The sequence below is a fragment of the Ranitomeya imitator genome, chromosome 5 (assembly GCF_032444005.1).
Source record: "Ranitomeya imitator isolate aRanImi1 chromosome 5, aRanImi1.pri, whole genome shotgun sequence".
Classification (NCBI taxonomy): Eukaryota; Metazoa; Chordata; class Amphibia; order Anura; family Dendrobatidae; genus Ranitomeya; species Ranitomeya imitator.
In genome coordinates, this window is record NC_091286.1 from 584,182,956 (window position 1) to 584,197,505 (window position 14,550).

At 49.3% G+C, this 14,550-nt stretch overlaps 1 protein-coding gene across 2 annotated transcripts in view; it reads left to right on the plus strand.

The window, feature by feature from the left end:
* The window catches only part of LOC138638536 (serotransferrin-A-like), a 44,619-nt gene extending 42,155 nt beyond the window's left edge, over positions 1 to 2,464 (plus strand). For both annotated transcript variants that reach the window (XM_069727914.1, XM_069727915.1), the window contains exons 16-17: positions 1,499 to 1,688; positions 2,285 to 2,464. In XM_069727914.1, the coding sequence (XP_069584015.1) occupies positions 1,499 to 1,688; positions 2,285 to 2,325 (231 nt within the window). In that variant the 3' untranslated portion in view covers positions 2,326 to 2,464. The remainder of the gene's footprint in view (positions 1 to 1,498; positions 1,689 to 2,284) is intronic.
* Positions 2,465 to 14,550: the final 12,086 nt, after the last annotated feature.

A 14,550-nucleotide genomic window follows, 5' to 3' on the forward strand; every position in this document is an offset into this window, starting at 1 on the left:
AAAAATTGTTAGGTCTCTTATTATATTCACTTGGCAGCTTTGGAAACTCAAAGGGTTTGAAAGATGTTTCTAAAAGACTGAACAGCAAGTTGGTTTTACATTCTCTGAAAAAGTCACATTCCCTAAGGAGGTTTTCCAATAGAAAAAAAGTCACCTTTCTCTTTAGTTAGAATTGTGCTCCGCTCCCCAACACACAAACAATGTGATCTCCTTGCGATGCCAAATATGTATATAGTGCATTTTTCAAAAGTCATTGTAGTCATCTTTTTTATTTATCTTTTTTATTTTATTCCACATTTCCTATTTTATCAACCATATATTGAAAGCTTATGCTTGCTGCCCCAAATGAGTGTCAATTGACAGTCATTTTGTATTTCTTCCATTTTTTTACTATTGCACCAACAGTTGTCTCCTTCTCACCCAGCGCCTTACTTATGGTTTTGTAGCCCCTTCCAGCTTTATGCAGGTCTATGATCTTGTCCCTGACATCCTTAGAAAGCTATTTGGTCTTGCCCATGTTGTAGAGGTTAGAGACTGATTAATTGAGTCTGTGGACAGGAGTCTTTTATAAAGGTGACTATGTAAGACAGCTGTCATTAATGCAGGTAACGAGTTGATTAGGAGCGTCTAACTGGTCTGTAGGAGCCAGAACTCTTAGGGTATGTGTCCACATGGCGTATTTGATGCGGATTGGATCCTAGGTACGGCCACAGCGTCCAATCCCCAGCATCCAGATGTTACAGCATAGTGGATGGGATTTTATGAAATCCCATCTCCACTATGCGTACAAAGACGCAGCTGGCAAACCTGCGTATACGCACTTGTGCGTGTCTTTATAGAACGCAGCATGCATGTTTATCTTGTGGAGACACTCAGTCTAGCACCATTCTATGTATAGAAGTATAGAATGCAGTGATTCCGCATGTGTTCAATGAACACATGCGGAATCACCGCGCGTACAAAAGCCGGCAGCTCTTTGGACGGAGCAGGGATCCGCTGCGTTCAAAGCGCTGCCCGTACAGACCGTGGAAACATAGCCTTAATGGTTGGTAGGCGATCAAATACTTATTTCTCACTGCAAAATGCAAATACATTTCTATAATTTGTACAATGTGATTTTCTGGATTTTATTATATATGTTTTCTCTCAATGTTAAAATTAACCTACCCTTAAAATTATAGACTGTTCATGTCTTTGTCAGGGGGCAAAACTACAAAATCAGCAAGGGATCAAATACTTATTTCCCCCCTGCATATATATATATATGTATATATATATATATATATATATATATATATATTCCCATATTCCTATTACATGAAAGCGCCAAAACATATTTTATAAAGCTTTGTTTACTATTATATATTTCTATTATTCTATATTGGATGATGGACACTTACAATAATTTCACAAGTCTAAGTTACTAGAATTAGCCTCCTTCTCCTCCTACTGTATAAATCCATTAAACTTTCATCCTGCTTTGATATCTTCACTTCAGCGCCAATTTGGAAAGAATAAGGATAAATCTGCCCAATTGTTCTACATGTTTGATTCTGAGGGACGCAAAGACCAACTTTTCAAGGACTCTACAGAATGCTTACGTGAAATCACAATGGAGAAAATGAACGATTTCCTTGGACAGCAGTACACCGACTCGGTGTCTTCTCTTAACGAATGTTCAAAATCAGGTACTTAACCTATTTTCCTTTTCACGTTGATGATTTTTTTTTTCCTTTAGAGTCTCGGATTCTTAGATTCTATAATTCTAGATGAACTATTGGTGATGTAGGCTTGGGAAACGCAATAAGATTTTTCTTCTCGGGTAGTAATGGTCAACCCAAAATATACCCAGAGCAGCCATTGACTTCATCGCAGCTTTTCATTTAGCATTTCCTCCATATATTTAGACAAAACAGAAATTTAGGCAACCACCAGACCGCAGTCATAAAATAAATAGATATATACGGAAATATACACAACTTTTGGGGATGGAAACGATGCTGCAGAACTTTATGACAAAGAAGGCTACTGTAGGTTCACGGGGCAAACAGACCCACAAGAGGACCCTCACATGGTCCCAGACATTGATAAAGGCTCAGGAGAAGTGACTATGTGACTTTGCCAATGTGAATGTTCAGGCAAGTGATGGCCACATATAGACCCAGACACAGTTGGGCATGATTGTCTTATAATACTTTAGACAATTTAGAGGCGGACTTATTTATGCTGCTACAATGACTTTCCTCCACTTCTAACTTGTCCTTTGTGACTTTTTCATTCACAGAACTGCTGAAAGCCTGCACCTTCCATACTTGCAAGTTCTAATGTCTACTTCTTGTGAAGGATTGTCATCTATGTGTCTTCACTTATCTCTTTGCTCTTTTCCACATACAAAGGAATATTCCACATTCACAAACGTGACATGTCTTTCATCTTTCAATAAATAGATTGAGATTTTCTTGTATAGATTCTTTTTTCATCCTTTGATCACCATCATTGCCATATGATACTGTGTAATAACTTCAATCTACTATCTCCAGGATCTATGAATTGAGGGCCTGATTCATTACAGCATTTACACCAGAATTCTGGCATAAAAAGCCTTGAAAATTCAACGACGGGCTGTTCAACATTTTGCAACCAATGGTGTTCTTGTGCAATTTTCGCCCAAGGGGTACAGGGATATGGCAACCCGATCGTCAAATTAATGATGAGCAGCGGCGATCCTTATGTCACAAATCTTACTCTGGAGTGTGATTTGTGGAGAGGCACACAAGGAAGTTCACACCACTTGGCAGATGCTCCTAATTCATTAAAAGTAGGGTTGAGCGAAACGGGTCGGTCATTTTCATAAGTCGCCGACTTTTGGCAAAGTCGGGTTTCATGAAACCCGACCCGATCCCTGTGTGGGGTCGGCCATGCCGTACACGACTTTCGCGCCAAAGTCGCGTTTCGTATGACGCGTTTGCCGCCATTTTTTCAGCCAATGAAGGAGCGTGGGCAGAGTGATGACATAGGTCTTAGGGGCGTGGATGCTTATCACCATCTTCTCGCTTGTGCGCTGTAGCAATTTGCAATGTGTAACACCAGCTTTTCTGTTCAGGGACGGAGGAGAGAGAGAGAGAGAGCGAGAGAGAGAGAAGAAAAAAAAATAGATTTCCCATTGACTTTGCATTGGGTTTCGTGTTTCGGTCGATCCCCGACTTTTTGCCATAATCGGCCGATTTCACTCGACTCGACTTTTGAGATAGTCGGGTTTTGCGAAACCCGACTCAACCCTAAAAAAGTAAAAGTCACTCAACCCTAATTAAAAGGCATACATTTCTTAATGAGTCAGGAAATTTACCAGTGAGAAAACGCCATTCTTGATTAATTAGGGCCTGAGTGTTTGGTAAAAAAAAAATTATATTACTTAAAAGGAGCAGGTATTAAATCCTTAAAGAACCTGCTGTATTCAAATTTTAAACTTCACTACTGTCATTGAACATAGATTATGAGTTCTTTATGGTAAAATTCCGGGTTACAGCATCATTTGGTTAAATTGTTTAACTACAGTACTTGAAATGAGAAAATAAGAAAATAAAGCTATGTTCACCTTTTCAACCATTGGTTTAATGCATTTAACAAAAGAAGCAGCTCTGCAGAAACAATTGTCTTTATTAAAGGGAATATGTCAGCAGGATTTTGCTATGGAATCTGAGAGCAGTATGATATAGGGGCTGAAAGCCTGATTCCAGGTATGCATCACTTACTGGGCTGCTTGGTGCAGTTTTGATAGAATCCTCGTTTTCTCTTCTGTAGATGTAGCAGAGCTATGACTACTGAGCTCTGCATAACCCCTCCCACAGAACCAATTGCCAGCTTCCTGTGTACACTGTGGATACACAGATTAGCTCATCTTTTTGCACAAGACATCCAGTCCGGCAGTGATCATTTCTTGCTGATAAAACACTGTTTTTATTGAAACTCTAGCAAGCTGCTGAGTGACAAATCACTGGAATCAGGCTCTGTGCCCCAACATTAGGTTGCTATCAGATTAAATAGCAAAAACCTGGTGACAGATTACTTTAAAAATTGTCTTATTGCTTTATGTTTTCAGTTCCTAGGAAGGTTTATGCATCTCCATGGTAACAGACAGCAAGCCAACTTTGCATAGACTGATCCAGCGGTCCATCTACTCTGTTTAATTTGCCCACTATGTCTTGCTAACCTAAAATAATGTACGTTAGCAAAAACAAGGAGGAAATGTGGAAAGGAATATATGACTGCAGGGTGGGGTAAATGTAGGATTTGTATGTAGTCTGTTACCATAGAAACAATTGGATCTAAATAGGAATTGACATAATAATGGTCCTTTTTCATCAAGGCCTAGTCTAAAGTCATTTTTTTATTTTAGATCCTCTAGGACTTTAAAGAAAAAGATAGACCTAGAATGGGCATAGCTAGAGGCCCAGACATGACATAAGTTTGAAAGTAGGACGTAACTAGTGATCTGTGAGTGATTGGGAGAAGGTGCTGTGGTAAGTTGAGACAAAAATTGAGGTCTTTGGCATTAACTCAACTCGCTGTGTTTGGGGGAAGTGTAATGCTGCCTATGACCCAAAGAACACCATCCCAACTGTCAAGCATGGAGGAGGAAACATTATGTTTTTGGGGTCTTTCTCTGCTAAGGTCACAGGACTACTTCAACGCATCAATGAGAGAATGGATAGAGCTACATACTGTAAAATCCTGAGTGACAACAAATGGGTCGTGGCTGGGTCTTCCAGCAAAACAATAACTAAAAAATACAGCCAAGGTAACAAAGGAGTGGCTAAAAAAGAAGCACATTAAGGTCATGGAGTGGCCTAGCCAGTCTCCAGACTTTAATCCCATAGAAAACTTATGGAGGGAGTTGAAGCTCCGAGTTGCCAAGCAACAGCCTCAAAATCTTTATGATTTAGAGATGGTCTGCAAAGAGGAGAGGACCAAAATTTCTCCTGACATGTGGGCATAGTGTTGAGCGATACCTTCCGATATCGGAAAGTATCGGTATCGGTTTGGATCGGCCGATATTCAAAAAATATCGGATATCGCCGATACCGATACCCGATCCCAATGCAAGTCAATGGGACCAAAATATCGGAATTAAAATAAACCCTTTCTTTCCTTGTAGGTTCATTCTACCTGAAGGAAAACAACTAAGAATAATGTAGGATGTATGGGGGAGGTGGCGGAGACATTAAAGGCAATGAGGATTAGTCCAATCAAATAGAATAGCATGTTTTTTTTTTTTTTTTAAAGACGTTCGGATTGAAAAAGATATTGAGTATGTAAATTTTTTTTATTTTGTCAGATATTGATGTTTCACTATTCCACGCCCTTCCCCTTCTTTTTTTTCTTTTTTTTTTTTTCTTTTCCCACACTTTCATCTTCATCATCATCAGCATCCTTGACATCAACTTCTTCACCTTATTCATCTTCTTCTTCATCTTCTACCTATTTTTTTTTTTTATTACATTCTTCATATTCATTTTCTTCAACTATTATTATTCTTCCTATTCTACATATTCTTTTTATTCCACTGTTATTATTCTTCCTATTCTACTTCTTCATCATATTCTCATTTGTGACAGGCATTCCCGTAGTTGTTATCTATAAAAGTTGGAAGATTACACCTTCCGTTCTGCCAGTCACAAAAGTTACATTTGTCCGCGTTCAGTTTGGCCTGCAGCATCAGGCTTTATCCAGGGGCACCACGAGGAGGAACGGACTCACCCCCATACACTGCTTAGTCTTCTTCTGCATATAATTTAGATAATATCTTTTGCTCTGATATTAAGTCTTATGCTTAATGTTCTTCTGCTCTTTGTTCTGCAGCCTCTTGTTCTTCTGCTTCTCGGTCTTCCATGTTGTCGTCTCCAGGGTCTTCGTCTCCAGTGTCGTCATCTCCGCCGTCGTCGTCTCAGCCGTCGTCGTCTCCGCCGTCGTCGTCGTCGTCGTCATCGGGGTGGTCTTCCGGGTCGTCGTCATCGGGGTGGTCTTCCGGGTTGTCGACGTTAGGGTCTTCAACTTGGAAATGTAGCAGAAGGTACAAGAAGGCTGAGAAAATGCCAAGAACCAGCTGATGGAACTGGAACTCGGATGGCTACCCGAAGGTTCAAGAGCCTATGGAACTACCGAGGACCAGCTGACGTTACTGGAACCCGGTTACTAAGCAGGAGGTACCCGTGCTAAAAAGCACTACCAAGGACCGCCTGACGTTGGCGGAACTCGGATACCCAGAAGGAGGCACCTAAGCCAAAGGCTCTGCCCGGAACCAGATGACGTTACTGGAACCAGGATGGGGAGCAGAAGGTACAAGAGCAAAAGACACTGCCGAGAACCAGCTGACGGTACTGGAACCCGGATGGGTAGCCGAATGTCCAAGAGCCAATGGAACTACCAAGGACCAGCTGACGTTACTGGAACCCGGTTACTAAGCAGGAGGTACCCGTGCCTGAAAGCACTACCAAGGACCACCTGACATTGGTGGAACTTGGATACCCAGAAGGAGGCACCTAAGCCAAAGGCTCTGCCCGGAACCAGCTGACGGTACTGGAACCAGGATGGGGAGCAGAAGGTACAAGAGCAAAAGACACTGCCGAGAACCAGCTGACGGTGCTGGAACCAGGTGGTGGACCCGAAGGCCCACAGGAGAGGAGAGAACAGCTAGGCCGCGAGGCAGCCGCAGTTACCGAACCCCAACAGTCCTACAGGGGGAGCTGGGCCTACTGGCACTACAGAACCAGCCTTGACTACCAGTTCACGCAGCCCACATAGGAAGCTCCTAAACTGGAGGCACCCTGGAGTTGGCTAACTCGACCGCCCCACGACGGGGCAAGCATAGGCGTCTCAGTGAAGTTGACACAACCCGGAAACAGCTGACGGTGCTGAAACCAGGCTTGGCACGAGGGAGTACCTGTGACAAGAACACTGCCGAGAACCAGCTGGCGGTGCTGGAACCCGGATGCGTTGCCCCAGTGTGCAAGAGCCAATGGCACGACCGAGGACCAGCAGACGGTGCTGGAACCTGGTTACTAAGCTGTAGGTGCCCGCGCTTAAAAGCACTACCAAGGACCGCCTGGCGTTGGCGGAACTCGGATACCCAGGAGGAGGCACATAAGCCAAAGGCTCGGCCCGGAACCAGCTGACGGTGCTGGAACCAGGTGGTGGACCCGAAGGCCCACAGGAGAGGAGAGAACAGCTAGGCCGCGAGGCAGCCGCAGTTACCGAACCCCAACAGTCCTACAGGGGGAGCTGGGCCTACTGGCACTACAGAACCAGCCTTGACTACCAGTTCACGCAGCCCACATAGGAAGCTCCTAAACTGGAGGCACCCTGGAGTTGGCTAACTCGACCGCCCCACGACGGGGCAAGCATAGGCGTCTCAGTGAAGTTGACACAACCCGGAAACAGCTGACGGTGCTGAAACCAGGCTTGGCACGAGGGAGTACCTGTGACAAGAACACTGCCGAGAACCAGCTGGCGGTGCTGGAACCCGGATGCGTTGCCCCAGTGTGCAAGAGCCAATGGCACGACCGAGGACCAGCTGACGGTGCTGGAACCCGGTTGCTAAGCTGTAGGTGCCCGCGCTTAAAAGCACTACCAAGGACCGCCTGGCGTTGGCGGAACTCGGATACCCAGGAGGAGGCACCTAAGCCAAAGGCTCGGCCCGGAACCAGCTGACGGTGCTGGAACCAGGTGGTGGACCCCAAGGCCCACAGGAGAGGAGAGAACAGCTAGGCCGCGAGGCAGCCGCAGTTACCGAACCCCAACAGTCCTACAGGGGGAGCTGGGCCTACTGGCACTACAGAACCAGCCTTGACTACCAGTTCACGCAGCCCACATAGGAAGCTCCTAAACTGGAGGCACCCTGGAGTTGGCTAACTCGACCGCCCCACGACGGGGCAAGCATAGGCGTCTCAGTGAAGTTGACACAACCCGGAAACAGCTGACGGTGCTGAAACCAGGCTTGGCACGAGGGAGTACCTGTGACAAGAACACTGCCGAGAACCAGCTGGCGGTGCTGGAACCCGGATGCGTTGCCCCAGTGTGCAAGAGCCAATGGCACGACCGAGGACCAGCTGACGGTGCTGGAACCCGGTTACTAAGCTGTAGGTGCCCGCGCTTAAAAGCACTACCAAGGACCGCCTGGCGTTGGCGGAACTCGGATACCCAGGAGGAGGCACCTAAGCCAAAGGCTCGGCCCGGAACCAGCTGACGGTGCTGGAACCAGGTGGTGGACCCCAAGGCCCACAGGAGAGGAGAGAACAGCTAGGCCGCGAGGCAGCCGCAGTTACCGAACCCCAACAGTCCTACAGGGGGAGCTGGGCCTACTGGCACTACAGAACCAGCCTTGACTACCAGTTCACGCAGCCCACATAGGAAGCTCCTAAACTGGAGGCACCCTGGAGTTGGCTAACTCGACCGCCCCACGACGGGGCAAGCATAGGCGTCTCAGTGAAGTTGACACAACCCGGAAACAGCTGACGGTGCTGAAACCAGGCTTGGCACGAGGGAGTACCTGTGACAAGAACACTGCCGAGAACCAGCTGGCGGTGCTGGAACCCGGATGCGTTGCCCCAGTGTGCAAGAGCCAATGGCACGACCGAGGACCAGCTGACGGTGCTGGAACCCGGTTACTAAGCTGTAGGTGCCCGCGCTTAAAAGCACTACCAAGGACCGCCTGGCGTTGGCGGAACTCGGATACCCAGGAGGAGGCACCTAAGCCAAAGGCTCGGCCCGGAACCAGCTGACGGTGCTGGAACCAGGTGGTGGACCCGAAGGCCCACAGGAGAGGAGAGAACAGCTAGGCCGCGAGGCAGCCGCAGTTACCGAACCCCAACAGTCCTACAGGGGGAGCTGGGCCTACTGGCACTACAGAACCAGCCTTGACTACCAGTTCACGCAGCCCACATAGGAAGCTCCTAAACTGGAGGCACCCTGGAGTTGGCTAACTCGACCGCCCCACGACGGGGCAAGCATAGGCGTCTCAGTGAAGTTGACACAACCCGGAAACAGCTGACGGTGCTGAAACCAGGCTTGGCACGAGGGAGTACCTGTGACAAGAACACTGCCGAGAACCAGCTGGCGGTGCTGGAACCCGGATGCGTTGCCCCAGTGTGCAAGAGCCAATGGCACGACCGAGGACCAGCTGACGGTGCTGGAACCCGGTTACTAAGCTGTAGGTGCCCGCGCTTAAAAGCACTACCAAGGACCGCCTGGCGTTGGCGGAACTCGGATACCCAGGAGGAGGCACCTAAGCCAAAGGCTCGGCCCGGAACCAGCTGACGGTGCTGGAACCAGGTGGTGGACCCGAAGGCCCACAGGAGAGGAGAGAACAGCTAGGCCGCGAGGCAGCCGCAGTTACCGAACCCCAACAGTCCTACAGGGGGAGCTGGGCCTACTGGCACTACAGAACCAGCCTTGACTACCAGTTCACGCAGCCCACATAGGAAGCTCCTAAACTGGAGGCACCCTGGAGTTGGCTAACTCGACCGCCCCACGACGGGGCAAGCATAGGCGTCTCAGTGAAGTTGACACAACCCGGAAACAGCTGACGGTGCTGAAACCAGGCTTGGCACGAGGGAGTACCTGTGACAAGAACACTGCCGAGAACCAGCTGGCGGTGCTGGAACCCGGATGCATTGCCCCAGTGTGCAAGAGCCAATGGCACGACCGAGGACCAGCTGACGGTGCTGGAACCCGGTTACTAAGCTGTAGGTGCCCGCGCTTAAAAGCACTACCAAGGACCGCCTGGCGTTGGCGGAACTCGGATACCCAGGAGGAGGCACCTAAGCCAAAGGCTCGGCCCGGAACCAGCTGACGGTGCTGGAACCAGGTGGTGGACCCCAAGGCCCACAGGAGAGGAGAGAACAGCTAGGCCGCGAGGCAGCCGCAGTTACCGAACCCCAACAGTCCTACAGGGGGAGCTGGGCCTACTGGCACTACAGAACCAGCCTTGACTACCAGTTCACGCAGCCCACATAGGAAGCTCCTAAACTGGAGGCACCCTGGAGTTGGCTAACTCGACCGCCCCACGACGGGGCAAGCATAGGCGTCTCAGTGAAGTTGACACAACCCGGAAACAGCTGACGGTGCTGAAACCAGGCTTGGCACGAGGGAGTACCTGTGACAAGAACACTGCCGAGAACCAGCTGGCGGTGCTGGAACCCGGATGCGTTGCCTTGCCTATTAAAGATTGTCTTCCTAGAGCCCCAACTAGCGGTGTTGGAGCAAAGGGTAAGCAGGGGGAGATGAGTGTAGGCCGAAGCCTGCACTGGAGGCAGCTTTGTGTCTGCGTTGCGTTTGCAGGACACTTTGCCGGCTACACACTGGGGGAACAGCTGGCGTTGCTGAACCCCACTAACACAATGGCGTGTGTTTTTATCTGTGCAGCTAGCACTTGCGGGCAAAAACTAGCGATGTTAGAGCCCGTGTTGAAGCAGGAGGAGGAGGAGAGGAGCAGAGTGTAGGCCGAAGCCTAGTTGAACCAATTTCAAAGGAAACCTTTAACCCCCCCCTCAGGTGTTACAAAGTACAAGAGACACACCTTGTGCAGTATTAATGCTGCACAAGTGAAAGGTTGCTCTATTAATTTGTCTACTTGCACACGCTGAATGAAAGACATACACAATTTACCCCATTCTACAGTCAAACTGTAGTGGATGCGTGACTTGGTTTTTTGATGAGACGCAGCACAGGTGTCCAAAATAACGCCTTGGTGCTTGGCGCAGCTTCCTGAGCGTTGTTATTTGCTGTACAGGAGTCTGCGCTCTTGTGTTATCCCTTGGCAATGCCCTGTTAGCGCTGCCCATCTTATGACCTCATTTCATGTTGGCCGGTGCGGTTAACGATGGCCATAAATCCCAGACCCACAGTGTCTTTTCATAAAGCCACACTGCGGTGCTGGGATTCGTGGCCTTGAGCAGTAAATATTTTGGCCGCTCACACACGTCCTTACACCTGCTTCAGACTGGGCGGCCTCTGCTGATCCCTTCTCGCATGCCGCGGCCATGAGGCTGCACAGTCTGAAGAAGGCGGAAGGAGATGAGTTAAGACAGGCGAAGATATGCACTGCTCGTGCCCATCAATCACACCCTCGCAGTCAAAATAATTAAGACAACGAGGAGCATTTTATTCAGGCAGGGCGGACGAACAGGCGCAAGTAGCCAACCAATGATGTCAGAAGACGGGAAGCGCTACCAAGGGGGGTGCTGCGTATCATTAGAAAGGAAAGTCACACCTCAGGGACAGTGGAATGGTCTCAAAGAGACACATTTTGTACGTGTTGAGTTCCACGTGGGCAAGGAGAAAACATCAGCCACCTTGTACAAATGCAGCAGTACTGCTGTACAAGGTGGCTGTTATACATAGAAACACCTGGGGGTGGGGGCCAGGCTCCCTTCAATTTCAGTTCATGTGCCTGCGTGGCGTTTGCAGGTCACGTTGCAAGCTGCACAGCAGGGGAACAGCTGGCGGTGCTGAACCCCACTAACACATTGGCTGGTGTTTTTCTCTGTGCAGCTAGCATGTCCGGGCAGAAACTGGCGTTGTTTGAGCCCAGGGTCAGCAGGAGGAGGAGAGGAGCAAAGTGTAGGCCGAAGCCTGCACTGGTGGCAGCTTTTGTTCTGTTGTGCCAGCGTGGCTTGTGCTGGACACGTTGCCGACTACACAGCAGGGGAACAGCTGGCGGTGCTGAACCCCACTAACACATTGGCTGGTGTTTTTCTCTGTGCAGCTAGCATTTCCGGGCAAAAACTAGCGGTGTTTGAGCCCAGGGTCAGCAGGAGGAGTAGAGGAGCAGAGTGTTGGCCAAAGCCTAGTTGAACCAATTTCAAAGGTTACCTTTAACCCCCCCCTCAGGTGTTGCAAGGTACAAGAGCCACACCTTGAACAGCATTATTGATGCACAAGTCAAAGGTTGCTCTATTTAATTTTGCTCCTTGCACACGCTGAATTAAACACGTACACTATTTAGCCCATTATACTGTCAAACAGTAGTGGAGGCGTGACTACTAGTCTTTTTAAGGAGACGCAGCACAGGTGTACAAATTTACACCTAGGTGCTGTGCGCAGATTCCTTACCGTTGTTATTTGCAGTACAGGAAACTGCGCTCTTGTGTTATCCCTTGGCAATACCCTGTTAGTGCAGGCCGTCTCATGACCTCATTTCATGTTGGCCGGTGCGGTTAACGATGGCCATAAATCCCAGACCCACAGTGGCTTTTCCTAAAGTCACACTGCGGTGCTGGGATTCGTGGCCTTGTGCAGTAAATATGTTCGCCGCTCACACATGTCCTTACACCTGCTTCAGACTGGGCGGCCTCAGCTGATCCCTTATCGCATGCCGCGGCCATGAGGCCGCACAGTCAGAAGAAGGCGGAAGGAGGGGAGTGAAAACAGGGGAACATATGCACTGCTCGTGCCCATCAATCACACCCTCGCAGTCAAAATATATGAGACAACGGGGGGCGTTGTGTCGGGCAGGGGGGACGCACAGGCACAGCCAGCCAACCAATGATGTCAGGAGACGGGCAGCGCTAACAATGGGGGTGCTGCGTGTCATTAAAAAGGAAAGTCACACCTCAGGGACATTGTAATGGTCTGTAATGAGACACATTTTGTACTTGTTGAGTTCCACGTGTGCAAGGAGAAAAAGTCAGCCACCTTGTACAAATGCAGCAGTACTGCTGTACAAGGTGACTGTTATACATAGAAACACCTGGGGGGGTGGGGGGCAGGCTCCCTTCAATTTCAGTTCATGTGCCTGCGTGGCGTTTGCAGGTCACGTTGCAAGCTACACAGCAGGGGAACAGCTGGCGTTGCTGAACCCCACTGACACATTGACTGGTGTTTTTCTCTGTGCAGATTGCATGTCCGGGCAAAAACTAGCGGTGTTAGAGCCCAGGGTCAGCAGGAGGAGGAGGAGAGGAGCAAAGTGTAGGACGAAGCCTGCACTGGTGGCAGCTTTTGGTCGGTTGTGCCAGCGTGGCTTGTGCTGGACACGATGCCGGCTACACAGCGGGGGAACAGCTGGCGGTGCTGAACCCCACTAACACATTGGCTGGTGTTTTTCTCTGTGCAGCTAGCATGTCCGGGCAGAAACTGGCGTTGTTTGAGCCCAGGGTCAGCAGGAGGAGGAGAGGAGCAAAGTGTAGGCCGAAGCCTGCACTGGTGGCAGCTTTTGTTCTGTTGTGCCAGCGTGGCTTGTGCTGGACACGTTGCCGACTACACAGCAGGGGAACAGCTGGCGGTGCTGAACCCCACTAACACATTGGCTGGTGTTTTTCTCTGTGCAGCTAGCATTTCCGGGCAAAAACTAGCGGTGTTTGAGCCCAGGGTCAGCAGGAGGAGTAGAGGAGCAGAGTGTTGGCCAAAGCCTAGTTGAACCAATTTCAAAGGTTACCTTTAACCCCCCCCTCAGGTGTTGCAAGGTACAAGAGCCACACCTTGAACAGCATTAATGATGCACAAGTCAAAGGTTGCTCTATTTAATTTTGCTCCTTGCACACGCTGAATTAAACACGTACACTATTTAGCCCATTATACTGTCAAACAGTAGTGGAGGCGTGACTACTAGTCTTTTTAAGGAGACGCAGCACAGGTGTACAAATTTACACCTAGGTGCTGTGCGCAGATTCCTTACCGTTGTTATTTGCAGTACAGGAAACTGCGCTCTTGTGTTATCCCTTGGCAATACCCTGTTAGTGCAGGCCGTCTCATGACCTCATTTCATGTTGGCCGGTGCGGTTAACGATGGCCATAAATCCCAGACCCACAGTGGCTTTTCCTAAAGTCACACTGCGGTGCTGGGATTCGTGGCCTTGTGCAGTAAATATGTTCGCCGCTCACACATGTCCTTACACCTGCTTCAGACTGGGCGGCCTCAGCTGATCCCTTATCGCATGCCGCGGCCATGAGGCCGCACAGTCAGAAGAAGGCGGAAGGAGGGGAGTGAAAACAGGGGAACATATGCACTGCTCGTGCCCATCAATCACACCCTCGCAGTCAAAATATATGAGACAACGGGGGGCGTTGTGTCGGGCAGGGGGGACGCACAGGCACAGCCAGCCAACCAATGATGTCAGGAGACGGGCAGCGCTAACAATGGGGGTGCTGCGTGTCATTAAAAAGGAAAGTCACACCTCAGGGACATTGTAATGGTCTGTAATGAGACACATTTTGTACTTGTTGAGTTCCACGTGTGCAAGGAGAAAAAGTCAGCCACCTTGTACAAATGCAGCAGTACTGCTGTACAAGGTGGCTGTTATACATAGAAACACCTGGGGGGGTGGGGGGCAGGCTCCCTTCAATTTCAGTTCATGTGCCTGCGTGGCGTTTGCAGGTCACGTTGCAAGCTACACAGCAGGGGAACAGCTGGCGTTGCTGAACCCCACTGACACATTGACTGGTGTTTTTCTCTGTGCAGATTGCATGTCCGGGCAAAAACTAGCGGTGTTAGAGCCCAGGGTCAGCAGGAGGAGGAGGAGAGGAGCAAAGTGTAGGACGAAGCCTGCACTGGTGGCA